The sequence below is a fragment of the Ischnura elegans genome, chromosome 7 (genome assembly GCF_921293095.1).
Source record: "Ischnura elegans chromosome 7, ioIscEleg1.1, whole genome shotgun sequence".
Classification (NCBI taxonomy): domain Eukaryota; kingdom Metazoa; phylum Arthropoda; class Insecta; order Odonata; family Coenagrionidae; genus Ischnura; species Ischnura elegans.
In genome coordinates, this window is record NC_060252.1 from 15,159,912 (window position 1) to 15,173,782 (window position 13,871).

At 39.9% G+C, this 13,871-nt stretch overlaps 1 protein-coding gene across 1 annotated transcript in view; it reads right to left on the bottom strand.

Annotated features, from left to right (window-relative positions):
* Nucleotides 1-12,244, bottom strand: part of LOC124162156 (tryptophan 2,3-dioxygenase) — a 67,254-nt gene extending 55,010 nt beyond the window's left edge. Inside the window, exon 1 of the mRNA XM_046538576.1 lies at nt 12,064-12,244. Within this exon, the coding sequence (XP_046394532.1) occupies nt 12,064-12,089 (26 nt within the window). The 5' untranslated portion in view covers nt 12,090-12,244. The remainder of the gene's footprint in view (nt 1-12,063) is intronic.
* Nucleotides 12,245-13,871: the final 1,627 nt, after the last annotated feature.

A 13,871-nucleotide genomic window follows, 5' to 3' on the forward strand; every position in this document is an offset into this window, starting at 1 on the left:
GACGTAATAAAATTGACGATTCGATCATATGGTGAATTTTTAATACTTTCCTGTTTTAATAGGGTGGTTTCCTATTACTTTTTTATTGCCTAAATCGAAAGATTATTACTCCTGGAGTACGTATTTCACGCTTTTAGATTTTTAAATGATGATATCTATTTTTCGCGATTGAATGAAAACTGAAAATTTTCAAGCGCGCGAAAACGCGACGGCTAAGTATGAATGATGGGAAAACTCCGTGTGACGTCGTTCTGGTTCCCACTGCCGCAAGTGAGGTGACCTTGGGGCGAGGCTCTGAGTGCTGATACGACGCAGGATGCTAGCAGGTTGCAGAGTACTCTGCTGGCTGGTAGAGCTTGGCTTTAATGAGGATTATTAATACCTTATCAAACGAGGAAAACTTTCCGACCTTAGCCAGTACGTGATTATAAAGACATGTTCCCTGAACTCTGTGCCTCATACATGCATTGGTAATCTCAGACGAAGTAAAACTCCTATCTAATCGCATAGAAACTAGGTCCCTGTGACGTCACGTGGAGTGGCATCGCATGGGCGCCAATCTGGCCCTTTTTCAAATGAGGATAAAATTAACCATTGCCATTCGTCTAAACCAGTATTTCTAAAACCAAATAATTTGTATATTATGAACACACTAATGGTGGGTAACGAATCGCAATCAGTGCCTTTCGTTTTCTTTGATGAAGGAAACTACACTATTCTCGTATAATTATAATTCACCACCCTGCTTTCTGCATCCATAGCTCATAAATACTGTAATTGGTGTCAGAACAGCTCAGTACCGAGGTTGGGAAGCTTTCAGTGCGTGTGGGCCATATTTTCAAGATCGCTCAACTCACGTAGATACAGAGACCCTGACTCCTAAAGAAGTTTCGATTAAAAGAAAATTCATTGACTACTCTACATTATATCGCAGTAAAATTTCGCATTATGAAATCGAAGGATGTCATACGTGGAAGAAATGTTTTTTAATTATGAAAATTAAAAAAATGTGCATTATTGAAACGTGTTCCCGCAGCGCAGACTATTTAAGTCAAGCCAAGATGTTGCTCACCTCCTCTACACCTTACATCTGCATATATGGAAAGAAATGTGCGTTAATAACACGATGTGATTCATTTAATTCCTTGGGCACTCTTTGGACTGCAATCCCATACTCAAAACCTAAGTATCTCAAATGAAAAGAGAGGCATTGATCCGCTTAACTAGCCAACTTCATTCCAACGTCATCTCATATCTGTGGGTGACTCACAGGCAATGTAAAATAGTTATTTAAATACATGATAATTTATTTCGGAAAAATGTAATAAAATAAATTGATAGATATCTAGAAAGACTGGATCATATTGATTTGAGGTCCTACTTTTTCTTAACATCCGCATTTCTCATTGGTAACAGCATCGTCAAGATAAAAAGGAAAAACTTTGTCCACGATGACCCGTATATTGCGTACCACATTGTATGCCTTCAATCCAATTATATAGGTGCAATTGTGGTGTAAATATTTGAGCACACTCTACGCATCTTTTTCTCGATGAGTATGACGACACAAGCAGCAAGAGAGGGTGTTAATAATAGACACAAGTAAATTAAAATTTACACATTATATTAAAACACATGTGACGAATATTTCTCGAGTATTCAGCCAGGTTAATGCTTTTATGTAAGCCGACGTTTCGGGAGACGACTTGTATCCCATCCTCAAAGCTGTATTACTATATGGAAATCCAATTTCTCACTCCAATTTCACTTGAGGATGGGAGACAAGTCGTCTCCCGAAACGTCGGCTTACATAAAAGCATGAACCTGGCTGAAAACCCGAGAAATATTCGTCACAAGTATTCACCAGGAAAAATTAAAATCGTTTATTATTAAAACACATTATTTCCCGATTAACGTCATAGGATATCACCGATTAAAATAATATTTTTGCATAGCGATCGTGAAAATGTGGAATAAATTATTTGTTTTGAACTGCCTAGTCATTAGTCAAGGCGGAACCACGCTAAGGTAGGCAGTGAGTGTGTGAGGAAAGATTTACTGCTTTCCCGGCGAATAGACTTCGTGAAGAGTTCTCGGGATCGCCACCGGGTCTGAAACCGCATAACTGCCGACGTTTCGATGTCCGACTCGGCCATCGTCCTCACTCACAGCCCAGATGAGTTACTGTTAACACTCTCCAGAATTAACATAAAAGTTATACTGATGGTATAACATATGGGTAAAGTCCTCGCCTGCCCGGCAAGAGGTCGCGGGTTTGAGTCCCACCAGGATAGATTGCCCCATATCTAGAGGCATGGTTGCTTTTGCACGTGTAATAGTTAAACTTGTTGACAACCCCGATATTACAGTGTGTGTTGTTTTCGGTGGTGTGGGAATAAATGAATTATTGAATAAAGATTTGGTGCTTAACCGTCGGATAGACTCCGTAAATAGTTCTCGGGTTCGCCACCGAGTGAGGAACCGCATTACTGCCGTCGTTTCGCTCTCTGTCTATAGCCCATCAATAGCGACGTTAAGTCAATAACTCTGAAGATGATGGCCGAGTCGGACATTGAAACGTCGGCAGTCATGCAGTTCCTGACCCGGTGGCGATCCCGAGAACTCTTCGCAAAGTGAGAGTGTGAGAATGTGGGAGTTGGCATGGAAACAAATGCCTCCGAGAGCCGTTTGCCGCTGAGAAGTGCGTGAAGAATTCATGGCATCAGTCTATGTCGTCATCGAAAGGTTCTTATCGTAAAAATGAATGCGTGACGACTTCCGAGATTAAGATTGGCATAATTGATGGGAACGCCGTCGACGAGTCAAAACAGAACGAACGCAAAATAAGGCAATGCATGCTGGGAAGAGGAAATGAGAGGGAGGGCAGAAAGATCAAGTGAGCACTTTCCACATTCAGAGGGCAATACTTGAGTGACCATCAGTATCGGGAGAAAACGGAAGATTTAGAGCAAGAATAAATTTCTTTTTCGCATCCCAAAATGGAAAGCTTTGTACAATGTACAATTACCATACATTCACATTGATGTACCTACAAGTGAAATTCGAATGATAATTTTCAATTAAATCAATGCACGAAGGCGATACTTGGAATAAGTGAAAATTACGAACATTGATTTTGGTAAATGAAACAAACTTAGGACAAACTGACTAAGTTAACTCCCCCTTTAAAATGACGCTAAGTCGTCGATATTGATCGGGGAATACGTCAAGATGTCTGTGTTTCATTTACCATGTTTAACGTTCGTAATTTTCACATACACTCACTTTTTGACAAATGCTTTTTAATTTCTTACTTAATATATCAAACATTTGATCTATCTTTCTTCTCTCTTTTAAAGTAATCTTTGAATCTACTCTTTACGGGGAAAATAATGTTTAAATCCATAAAATTCCTTTCTCAATTACTTTTTTGGGTCCAGCCAACCGTGGCACACAGATGCATAGCTACCGCTGTAATGTTTCCAGTCTTTTAAAAACTTAGCAACAAATCATTAATCCCGAAATAAACATAAATACTTGACGCATAGAATTCCACCCGGCAAAAAACTAAAAGAGGCATATCATTCGAATGATTTCTTCGGTAAGGTCACTTATAACATCTACGAAGAATTCGTTTGAATTATCACGATTATCCACGAAATTGACATTTTGATAAAATATTTTGATCGGCAAAAAATAAGAGTTCAAATTCATAAATTGAGAAACAAAAGTTGCAGCTATGCATGGCCTTTTTTCAGGACAATGATTCGAATAAATCATTTAAAAAAGCCAACATATTCTATATCTCCAACCAGCAATGCCTACCACAAGCTGTCCGAAAGACTTTCGGAAAATCTATAGTTATAAAGTAATAACGGAATTAATTTTAAGGCTGGCGGTTACCACAGCATGAAGAATTGAATGAAAGAGTATTGCGTATGAATAGGACGACTAACTTAAATGATTCCATAACTTTATATAATCCTCTGAGATTTCTGTTCCACATGTCAATACAATACACTGCATCGCATTATCTATGAAACTATTTGGTCCTGAGTTACGCCAGAGGAATAAGCGTGCAGTGTTCTTACTTTGTGAGAAGTGTTCTCATCATTTCTACCGGTATAAATCGCTGTATATCACCTATGTTTCAACGGCTCGGCCAGCGTCACCAGGGTGAATAAATAATTTTGAGTGAACAAAACACCAATGAGATGCAAGCATAAATGTCCATTGTCCACAGCATCGACGTCAATCAAGTTGGATAGGATGGGTGAGAGCATACGCGGTGTGTTCAGAGCTTGGCGATTTTCGGCTCAAATATTACTGCTTGGTCGTGAATTTTTGGCAAAAAACAATACTGTAACAATGCCCCAGCCTCAATATTCACCATACATGGCACCGTTTGAAGTTTTCTTATTTCAATATTGAAACAGAACCTTGAAGGTCCGTCGTTTTACTAGCATGGGTGACATCAAAAGAAATCGCTGACACAACAAAAGTCTGTCCCAAGAAAGCTGAGTTTAAGAAGTATTTCGAGGATTGGAATAGGTGCTGGTGCAAGTGCATAATATCCGATGGAGACTATTTTGAAGGCGATAACATTAATTTAGAAGAATTAAAATCTTTTTCAAATCATTAAAATCTCCGTTATTTTCTGAACACGCCTCGTAGCTCACTCCAGACCAATGCAAGGAGACTGATTTTCCCGCTCAGGACGGGGTAGAGAGTATTCACTTTTCCTGCAACCCCACGAATGGCTGCGGGGGTTTTTCAAAGGTTTCACGCGGGGACTGAACCCAAGTTTCTTCGGTGAACTTCCTCTATCGCATGGGTGGTTACTATTACATGTAAACCCCCACGACTTCCAAACCAAATTCCAGTAGGAGATAATCGCCTTTACACACAGACCAACGTGACAACTGGTTTAAAAGAACTCATTAAACTTGCAAAGTGCAAATGCATAGCGGGAAAGTTTCTCCGGTGAACTTCCTCCATCGCATGGGTGGTCACAATAACACTTTGACTCACTCAAGCACTGAAACATGCTCTAAAATATCTAAGAGAGCTGTTAACATCTCAAGTGCGCGTCGATTGAGAAAATAATAGCATCGTTGCGGTCGCCACAAAATGGAATGGAACGTGATCTCATTCGCCTAAGTTTAACGTTTTTAACATTCACGCTCGCAAAATTCCAGCCATTTTCTAGAAGTGGTCCATTTTACCGTTTGGTGTCGTATGAACCCACTAATGAATATATCACACAGACCAACGTGACAACTGGTTTAAAAGCACACATTAAACTTGCAAAGTGCAAATGCATAGCGGGAAAGTTTCTCCGGTGAACTTCCTCCATCGCATGGGTGGTCACTATTACATGTAAACCCTCACGACTTCCAAACCAAATTCGAGTAAGAGATAGTCGCCTTTACACTTTGACTCACTCAAGCACTGAAACATGCTCTAAAATATCTAAGAGAGCTGTTAACATCTCAAGTGCGCGTCGATTGAGAAAATAATAGCATCGTTGCGGTCGCCACAAAATGGAATGGAACGTTATCTCATTCGCCTATTGCTAACGTCGTTAACATTCACGCTCGCAAAATTCAGCCATTATCTGGAACTGGTTCATTATCGTTTGGTGTCGTACGAACCCACTAATGAATATATCACACAGGCCAACGTGACACTGGTTTAAAAGCACTCATTAAACTTGCAAAGTGCAAATGCATAGCGGGAAAGTTTCTTCGGTGAACTTCCTCCATCGCATGAGTGGTCACTATTACATGTAAACCCTTACACATGTTCCGACTTCCAAACCGAATTCGAGTAAGAGATAATCGCCTTCTGCGCATGCGACCATGATTGAAATGGCAATATCCTAGATCAAGTGATGAGCCTGATGGATCTGATTGGCTGCTTCCGAAGATAGCGTTTGTTTACATCTTACTCATTTTGATTGGACATTTATTTCTACGGAGAGCGTGGTAGCCAAGCGAGAAGAGCATTATGCAGCTGAGAGAGGGATCCTGCGTTCAAATACAAAGAAAGTTAGTTACCATGTATGTTAGTATGGTGTGCATGTACATAAATTACTGGAATATCACAAATCACAACTGAATGCAAACGATAAGAAAAAAATGTCACTGAATTCAGCGAAAGAAAATTATTTTTCGTGTATTGATAGCACCAGTCCTGTGTAAACAGTGTATGATGGTAGCCCCACAACGATTTCATAAGGGGTACCTACACATTACACCATTTTTAAAAGATTTTTTCTGTTGTAATGTAAATGCATATGAGTGGAATAAATTATATTATTATTATTTTCCTTTTGCCCTATCTTGCAAGGTTAGTTCACAGTGAACGGACCAGGTCAAGTTCAACTATGTTTTGTTATTAGTTCAGTTATTATTCTTTTGAAAGGAACCCTCTGACAATATGACTGGTGTCCAGGATGACTGATTTTTGTATTTTTGGTAGAGTTTTCTCCAAGTTTAGCTTCTTTAGCTGGTGTAAAACTTCGCACGGTATTATTCCTGTTGTTATTATCACTATTGGGCATATATCTACTGACGGCATCTTCCACAAGTCTTTGATCTCTGCTACAAGTTCTGCATATTTATTAATTTTGGTGGAGTGTACTTTCTGTACATTATGGCTTAAGGGAATGTTCACGTCTATGAGGGTAGAGAGTTTTATTTTGTCTAATATAATTATGTCCGGTCTATTGTTTTTAATTGCTCGGTCAGTCCAGCTCATCATCTATGCGGTTTTTTTATTTTGGGGAATTTTTTATTTGTTATTATTATTATTATTGTTAAATACCGCGTGAATCCTTTGGAGAACCAATTTTAATATCTGCGAGTGCGAGGGTAACCAGGGAAAGGAACTGGCCCCTGAATGTGTGTCGAGTGTACACGACTGTGGCCTAGTCAAAGTGGCCTAGTGAGCTATACCCTAACCTATCCAAACTAACCTTCGTAATGAATCATTCAGCGAGAGTTCGCGATTAAAGTTAACACTAACGAAGAAGGAAAGCATCGAGGTAAAATTCATCTTAAAGTACTTCTAATACTAACATTTACCAAGTATATTTTATTCCGGTCCATCAATGAAGCTACCATTGTTAGCCAACGTTTTGCACTTCAATAAGATCCATCTTCGGGGAATTTCAAAGTAAAATCGCTTCAAACCGTTGTTTGCTTATTTTCAACTGAGTTCATCACGGAAGGTACTACAAACAATAAATCTCTACTCCTTATTCAATAGGTACAGAAATCATCGATTAAATACAATTAAGTTCACATTGGGAGCCGAGTCACCGTGGTATTTGAGCGTCTGCATTCTCACCGAAGGGTCTCGGTTTGAACTTCAGGGCGAAAACATTTGTAAACCTCTTAACGATGATAATTGGTTCAGGATAAATATGAAATCCATCCGTTTCATCAACACACAGGTAAATCAAAGGTTTCATCAACACATTTGTAAACCTCTTAACGATGAGAAATGGTTCAGAAGAAATATGAAATCCATCCGTTTCATCAACACACAGGTGTCTCGATTACTGGGCCTTCTAAACATGCTTTTCAACATGTACAGCAAATATTTGGACGGTTTTTATTTCATAAATAATTATGATTAAAACCTGTCTATCAATATGGAAGAAATGCATTATATAGCCTTTGATTAATTCTAAGGACAATTTAAACTATCTGTACATGGTATTTGTGTTTTTTGTGATGTTTTGCGAGCGTATTTTTGTTTTCAAATATTGTTCTTGCAGCCCAGAGGATGGAGCTAAATAAGTCCAAAACGTTGTCTGAGAATAGTAAGTTCTTTAAAGGATATCCACTCGCGATCCGGAATAACATGATTGACAACAGGCGAAAACAAAATATTGAATTTTTACATATCCCACAAGTAGAGATTTGGTAAGTTCAATGTTAGCTCTGAATGAAGCAATGCTCTGATTTCGGATACTGCACAACGACTAAACCACTCCCGCTTACATTTAATCTAAGTTCTGAATTTACTATCCGATATAATGGAAGACCATGACCAGCTCGGTTGCGATCAAATCTACCAATTTCCCGTCAAATTAAGCAAATCACCCGTACCGGCCAAACGGCAAGTAATTGCCAGACTCCTTGGCGCCCACCTCTTGTACGGGGCGGAAATGGAAACTGGCTTACTTATAAAGCACACATTCCATGCGTTGTTAGGCGATCGATTCACTAATTGTAAGCAGCTGCCATTAACTAACGCACATTTTTCCATTTAAAATACTCCAGTCAGTCGCTTTTCTTCTTTGTCTCTCTTCGGCTACAGTTGACTCAAAATACAGGATAATGGGTATTTTTTCATTATATTATAATCGGCATACAATGCGGAGTACTTTGATTCATAATATGTGAAATATGACAGGCAAACCCAGCGTTTTCAAAGAAATACTTGCGAACAGTTTAATGAGTAGTTTCGTCGTAATCACGCTGAGGAGGAAGAACCTCGTTTAAATTTAACAGTCCACTTATGAGCAGCAATATGATGACCTGTAAAGCCATATTTTGGATATTTTACGCCTGACCATGCATCTTCCATCACTTTGGGCTCGTTATGAAGATTTTACAGCTTCTGCATCAGATTAGAATACCAACAGACCATATCATACCATAAAGACTGATCTACATATTAGCTCGTAAGTTCACCAAAAGAAATACTTCATTTCTATCATAACATAAATAACTTAATTGTTTTGTAACAATGATTCATCTAAAACGAAAGCTGCCACAACACAGACGCGCTTCACACGACTTAGAGCAGTAATTGGGGCTAGATAATTGGGATAGGCGACCAACGAATGGCCGGTGTCATGGGCGCAGCTAGGAATTAAGGCTGGGGGGGGGGGCTCAGGCGCAACTAATACTGGGGTGCTTTGGGTATTGCTTACTCGCCAGGGTAAGCGGGAGGTGCGGAGGCCGCCGGAAAAAAATGAAGATAAATGGTTCAAAATGGTGATTTTTACGGCCTTCTGGGGGATATTTTATTAATCCTCACACTTTCTATGAGTAATATTAATCCAATTAAGTAAAATAGATTTAAATTTAAAATTTCTGTGAGCTCTGGGGGGGGGGGGGGGGGTTATCCCCCAAAACCATCCCCCTTGCGGCGCCACTGGCCGGTGTCGACTGTTTTTGTCGGATTTAAGCGGATTGTAAACCTGGGTTTACACGATAAGGATGACTGGTAGTGGTGTAACATGACGAAGTAAAAGTAATCGAATATCAGAGAGCACTTAGGAAGACATAGCAGGGATCGCTTAACAAGTGGAAAAACTAATTCCAATATGTATACCTATTTTTGGCAAAAAATCTCTCTTAATTTACCGTTTCTGCCGGAACTGAAATATAGTGGGGTTCTAATATGATGTTTTCCGAGTCGCTCTAGAACAGGGAACTTCCCAAACTTTTTTGTACCACGCCCCCCCCCCCCCCCCCCCCGCTACACATATCAGCTTTCCATTTTGCAATACCCTATTTCCACGATGCCGTACATACCAACTCCTACTTGTGCAAGTACTTGTACTCGTACAAGTATGTGCCTACTTGATACGGTGAGTAGGTAGATTTTTTTGTTTTGTTGAATGCGGTAACGCAGAATGGAAAGATTCAATAATTTTACGTATGATGAAAATTAAAACAAGTATTACATGAAAAACGAATATAATTACTGATACAAAATTTAACATTGTAACACAGATACATTTTCAATTTAAGGAAGGTGAAACAATAGGCCTACCTACTTACAAAAACAAAACATAAAATGTAATTTAGTGAGATGGGTGCGCTTGCATGTTCTGTATAAGTTGACAGATCCTGGGTTGAGTTTCAGACAAAGCACAGGCCACTTTCGACATCAAGTTTGTTGCGGTACTCGGTTTTGATCGCCACAAGAGTTGAAAACGCTTTTTCGCACATGTATGTTGTCGAAAAAGTCAAGTACATCCGAACAGCTTTCTCTGAAACTTTTTCAAAGATCTGAGGAAATTATTTTTGTAATTTTTTTATTTATTTCATTTGGGTGTCACGCCCCCCCAGGGGGCGCGCCCCCCAGTTTGGGAACCCCTGCTCTAGAAGATATCTATTCTCAGTTGCTCAAGAAATCTAACTAAACCTCGCGCGCAGCCTCCGAGTCTCTAGCGGCATCTTTTGTAGGAAAGATTCGCCCTTCCTTCCCCGAAATATCCATAATCAACTGCACTTATGAAGATACATCCCTCCCGGTCCGATTGTTTTTTTATGACGGAGTACTCGCTAAAGACATATGCTATCTTGAGGATATCATGGAATTGAGATAATAACTCAACTTTGTGTTTTCCTCTGCTTTACTAAAAATTTTCGACGGGTTTCGGCGATATATGGAAAGATTCTACAAAGCTTTACATCATAAGATTTTGTATCAGGGTCAAAAAAGAAGAAAAAAATTTTACCAGTCGAAAGGGAGGAATGCGTTCTTTTAACACAATTGATACCCTCAAGGTGATGGATATGTTAGCGCTGACAACCGGGCCGAATTAAGAAGCTTTTGTTGGGAGTATTATTCCAATACCATCGTAGCAGTCAACTTCTACGAGAGCTTACTTTTCTTTTCAAAGTAAATTATACACACGGCCAGATTGCCAAATAATGAGCACTTAAACACTGCAAAATTAAGCATAGACGATAATAAAATTAAAAACCAAACAGTAACAAAATAAACCAACAATAAACCGATACGTTGGCCTCTAAGGTCGTTGCAAATTAATGTCATACCTGATTGAAGTCGGAGACGGGAGAGACTGGAGATTGATGGAGAGGAAACACTATATCTGTGGGTGCCTCGAGGCGATTAATGTTTCTGTATTTTACGATTTTTTTCGGAAACAAGCTGTAAAATCGTTTAGAGTAAATTTTATTGGCCAACAGAAAACGAAAAAAAGTAATTAGACGATTTAGAGTGGGAGCCGCCAGAGAATCGTAGGCTGCGCGATAGGCTTCGATTGCTTGAGCAATTCAGAATAGATATCTTTCAGAGAGACACGGAGAACATCGTATTAGAAGTTAGAACCCCACTATCTTAACAGGTCCGAAAAATAGGCTCAGCTCAAATAAGAGCTTTTTCAAGGCAGTGGTAAGTACCCAAAAGGCGGAGGGTTACAAATGCTACTTACATGGCTCCTGATATCGTTAATTTGGTAATTGTCTCATGGTTTCCGATTTTAGTGGCCCCGTTCGTTTGACTGATTTTTTTTTTAATTCGCTAAGAATAAATTAGTGCTGGAAATAGGAATGTATAAGCGGAAATACCGCAGTATCTACAATGGCGGCCTTGTTTATTCTTCCATGCATGTTCTTTCTCGTGATTTTAAAGAGGACGATACGGCAAAAACTGCTGTATTTATTCACTTTAATCACTTCCTACGATAAATTAAGAGAGATATTTTGCCAAACGGAAAGGTATGTGGATTCATTTTTCCCTCGCACAATGCAGGATTTTAACAAATGGTAAATAAATGAAGAGTTCCCGGTCTGAAAGAAGCGATAAATTAAGGGAGATATCTTGCCGAACGGACAGGTATAGAAATTCATTTTTCCCACGAACAATAAAGAAATTTAACAAATGGTAAATAAATAAAGAGTTCCACGTCCAATAGAAGCGAGAGATATATCAAAAGCAGTTTTTGGGAAACTAATTCAAGTAGCAAGACTACAACATGAAATCTGGATATTTATTCCAGCTAAACGCACGAATGAGATGCTATTTAAATTCAATTGAATATTTTGGCATCCGATAACACTTGATTCACTTTTATAAATATTGTGAGAGATATTTTGCCGAACAGATAGGTGAGAATTTATTTTTCCCCAAAAAATGAAGAACTGTAATAAATGCTAGGCGTAATTTCGTTAGAGCATTTCCTATTTATTTGTGAGCGGCTGGTGTCCTAACATCCCCTGCCACACGCCTATTCAAGCGGCTTGCGGGGTAGCACGCCGATGTTGAAGATAAAATGGAAAAACTCACCCATTCTTGAAAGTGCATCCGCTCATATCGCCCGTTGATGAGATTTATATATCGAAAGCACGACCACTCCGGCTGGAGTCGAGGTCAGCTATCGCGTCGTCCGCAGCACAGATCGCTTTCTCGTCGATGTCCGCTCTCTCTAGCCGACTGCGACCAACCACTGCCCAGCGTCCACTGACACTCCGCGTCCGCGGTCACGAAGACCTCTCTTCCTCCTCCCCCTCTCCCTCTTTCCCCCCCCCCCTCCTTTCCCTCCACATCACTTTCCACTCCATCGGACAGCTCTGCTCGCAGGCAGCAATAAAAACATCACACCAAAACAGAAGTAGAAGCGGGGATGGGTGAGGGGGTGGGGGCGTGGGAGAGAGGAAAAGTCTAGCACACAAATAGATAGTGATGGACCAAGTCGGTCGTAGCGGTGATGTTGACCATCGTTCATCATTCACTTGAGTGAGTCATTCGCGATTGGTCGATCTTGGTCACTACCTATGACAATTACGACCGATGTCGGACACTACCAATAACAATCACGACCGATGTCCGTCATTACCTAAGTCGGTCAGTATCCACGTCATTCACGACCGATGTCTATCGCGACAGGAATCCATGACAACCGACAAGGGCGTACCCAGGATCATAACTAGGGGGGCGGGCAAGCCATAGTCATAGGGGAGGGCAAGTAAAGCTGTGAAATTAGTTTATGATATTATTTCCTTGAAAAAATAGTTTTATTTTAGCCACATATCTTATACTAACACACATCATTTGTCGTGGGTTTAAAGAAAATTTGTTGAATACTTTCGTTTCAATTCACTACTGATTTTTCTCAAAAACTTTTCCAATTTTTTCTTCTAGGGGGGGTAGTTGCCCCCCCTGCCCTTCGCTGGGTACGCTCATGACAACCGATGCAACTGTTCTATCGGTGAAGTTCCATATTAATACCTCGGTCGTTTCAGTGATGTCGATTGCTTTTCGTCATTCAATTGAGTGAGTCAATCGCGAACGGTCGATCGTCGGTCACTACCTATGACAATCACGACCGATGTCGGTCGTTACCTCACCCGGTCACTAATCTTGTCAATCACGACCGATGTCCATCGCGGCCGGTGTCTCTTTCGACCGATTCAATTGTTTTTATCGGTTATATCTTCTATATTATTTCTACTGTATAGATACATTTGTCTCAACTTATACGCAACCAAACTATACAAATGAGGTACCAAAATGCACAGAATTTATCAGAGATCATGCGACGGCATGTCTTACTTCCTAAATATTGCTATTGTTTCGTAAAGTTGGCTTTTAAATAATTAAAAAAAAAACAAAAAAAAAACAAAAACCGGTAAATATTCCTGACGTTAACGGCGCACAAACTGATTAATTTGTTCATTTGCAACAATATCTCGCATTATTTAAATAACTCTTATCAAAATGCGGCTGATTCCACATTCAAGTCTCCTGTTGACACGTAAGTATGAGTCATCATGTGCTTTTAACAGAGGATAGAGTAATTACTTCCAGTGTTGAGTTTAAAGAGGTCCTCTGATCTCAATTTGTACATAAACATTCCAATTAAATTTGTACATAAAACTCTGCCTTTTTTTCTACATTTTAAAATTAGAAACGCGCCTATCCCTCTGTGTACCTGCATTGAAAAGAGCGGGGGAAGCCCTCTGGGAGCGGGCGCAGCACGCTCGTAGACCCATATTTACATCACGACCAACTTCGGCCGTGAATGACAACTACCGACATCGGTCGCGAATGATCGGCTAAAAACATTGTGCCGTTCGTCGGAGTGATCCCGTTCA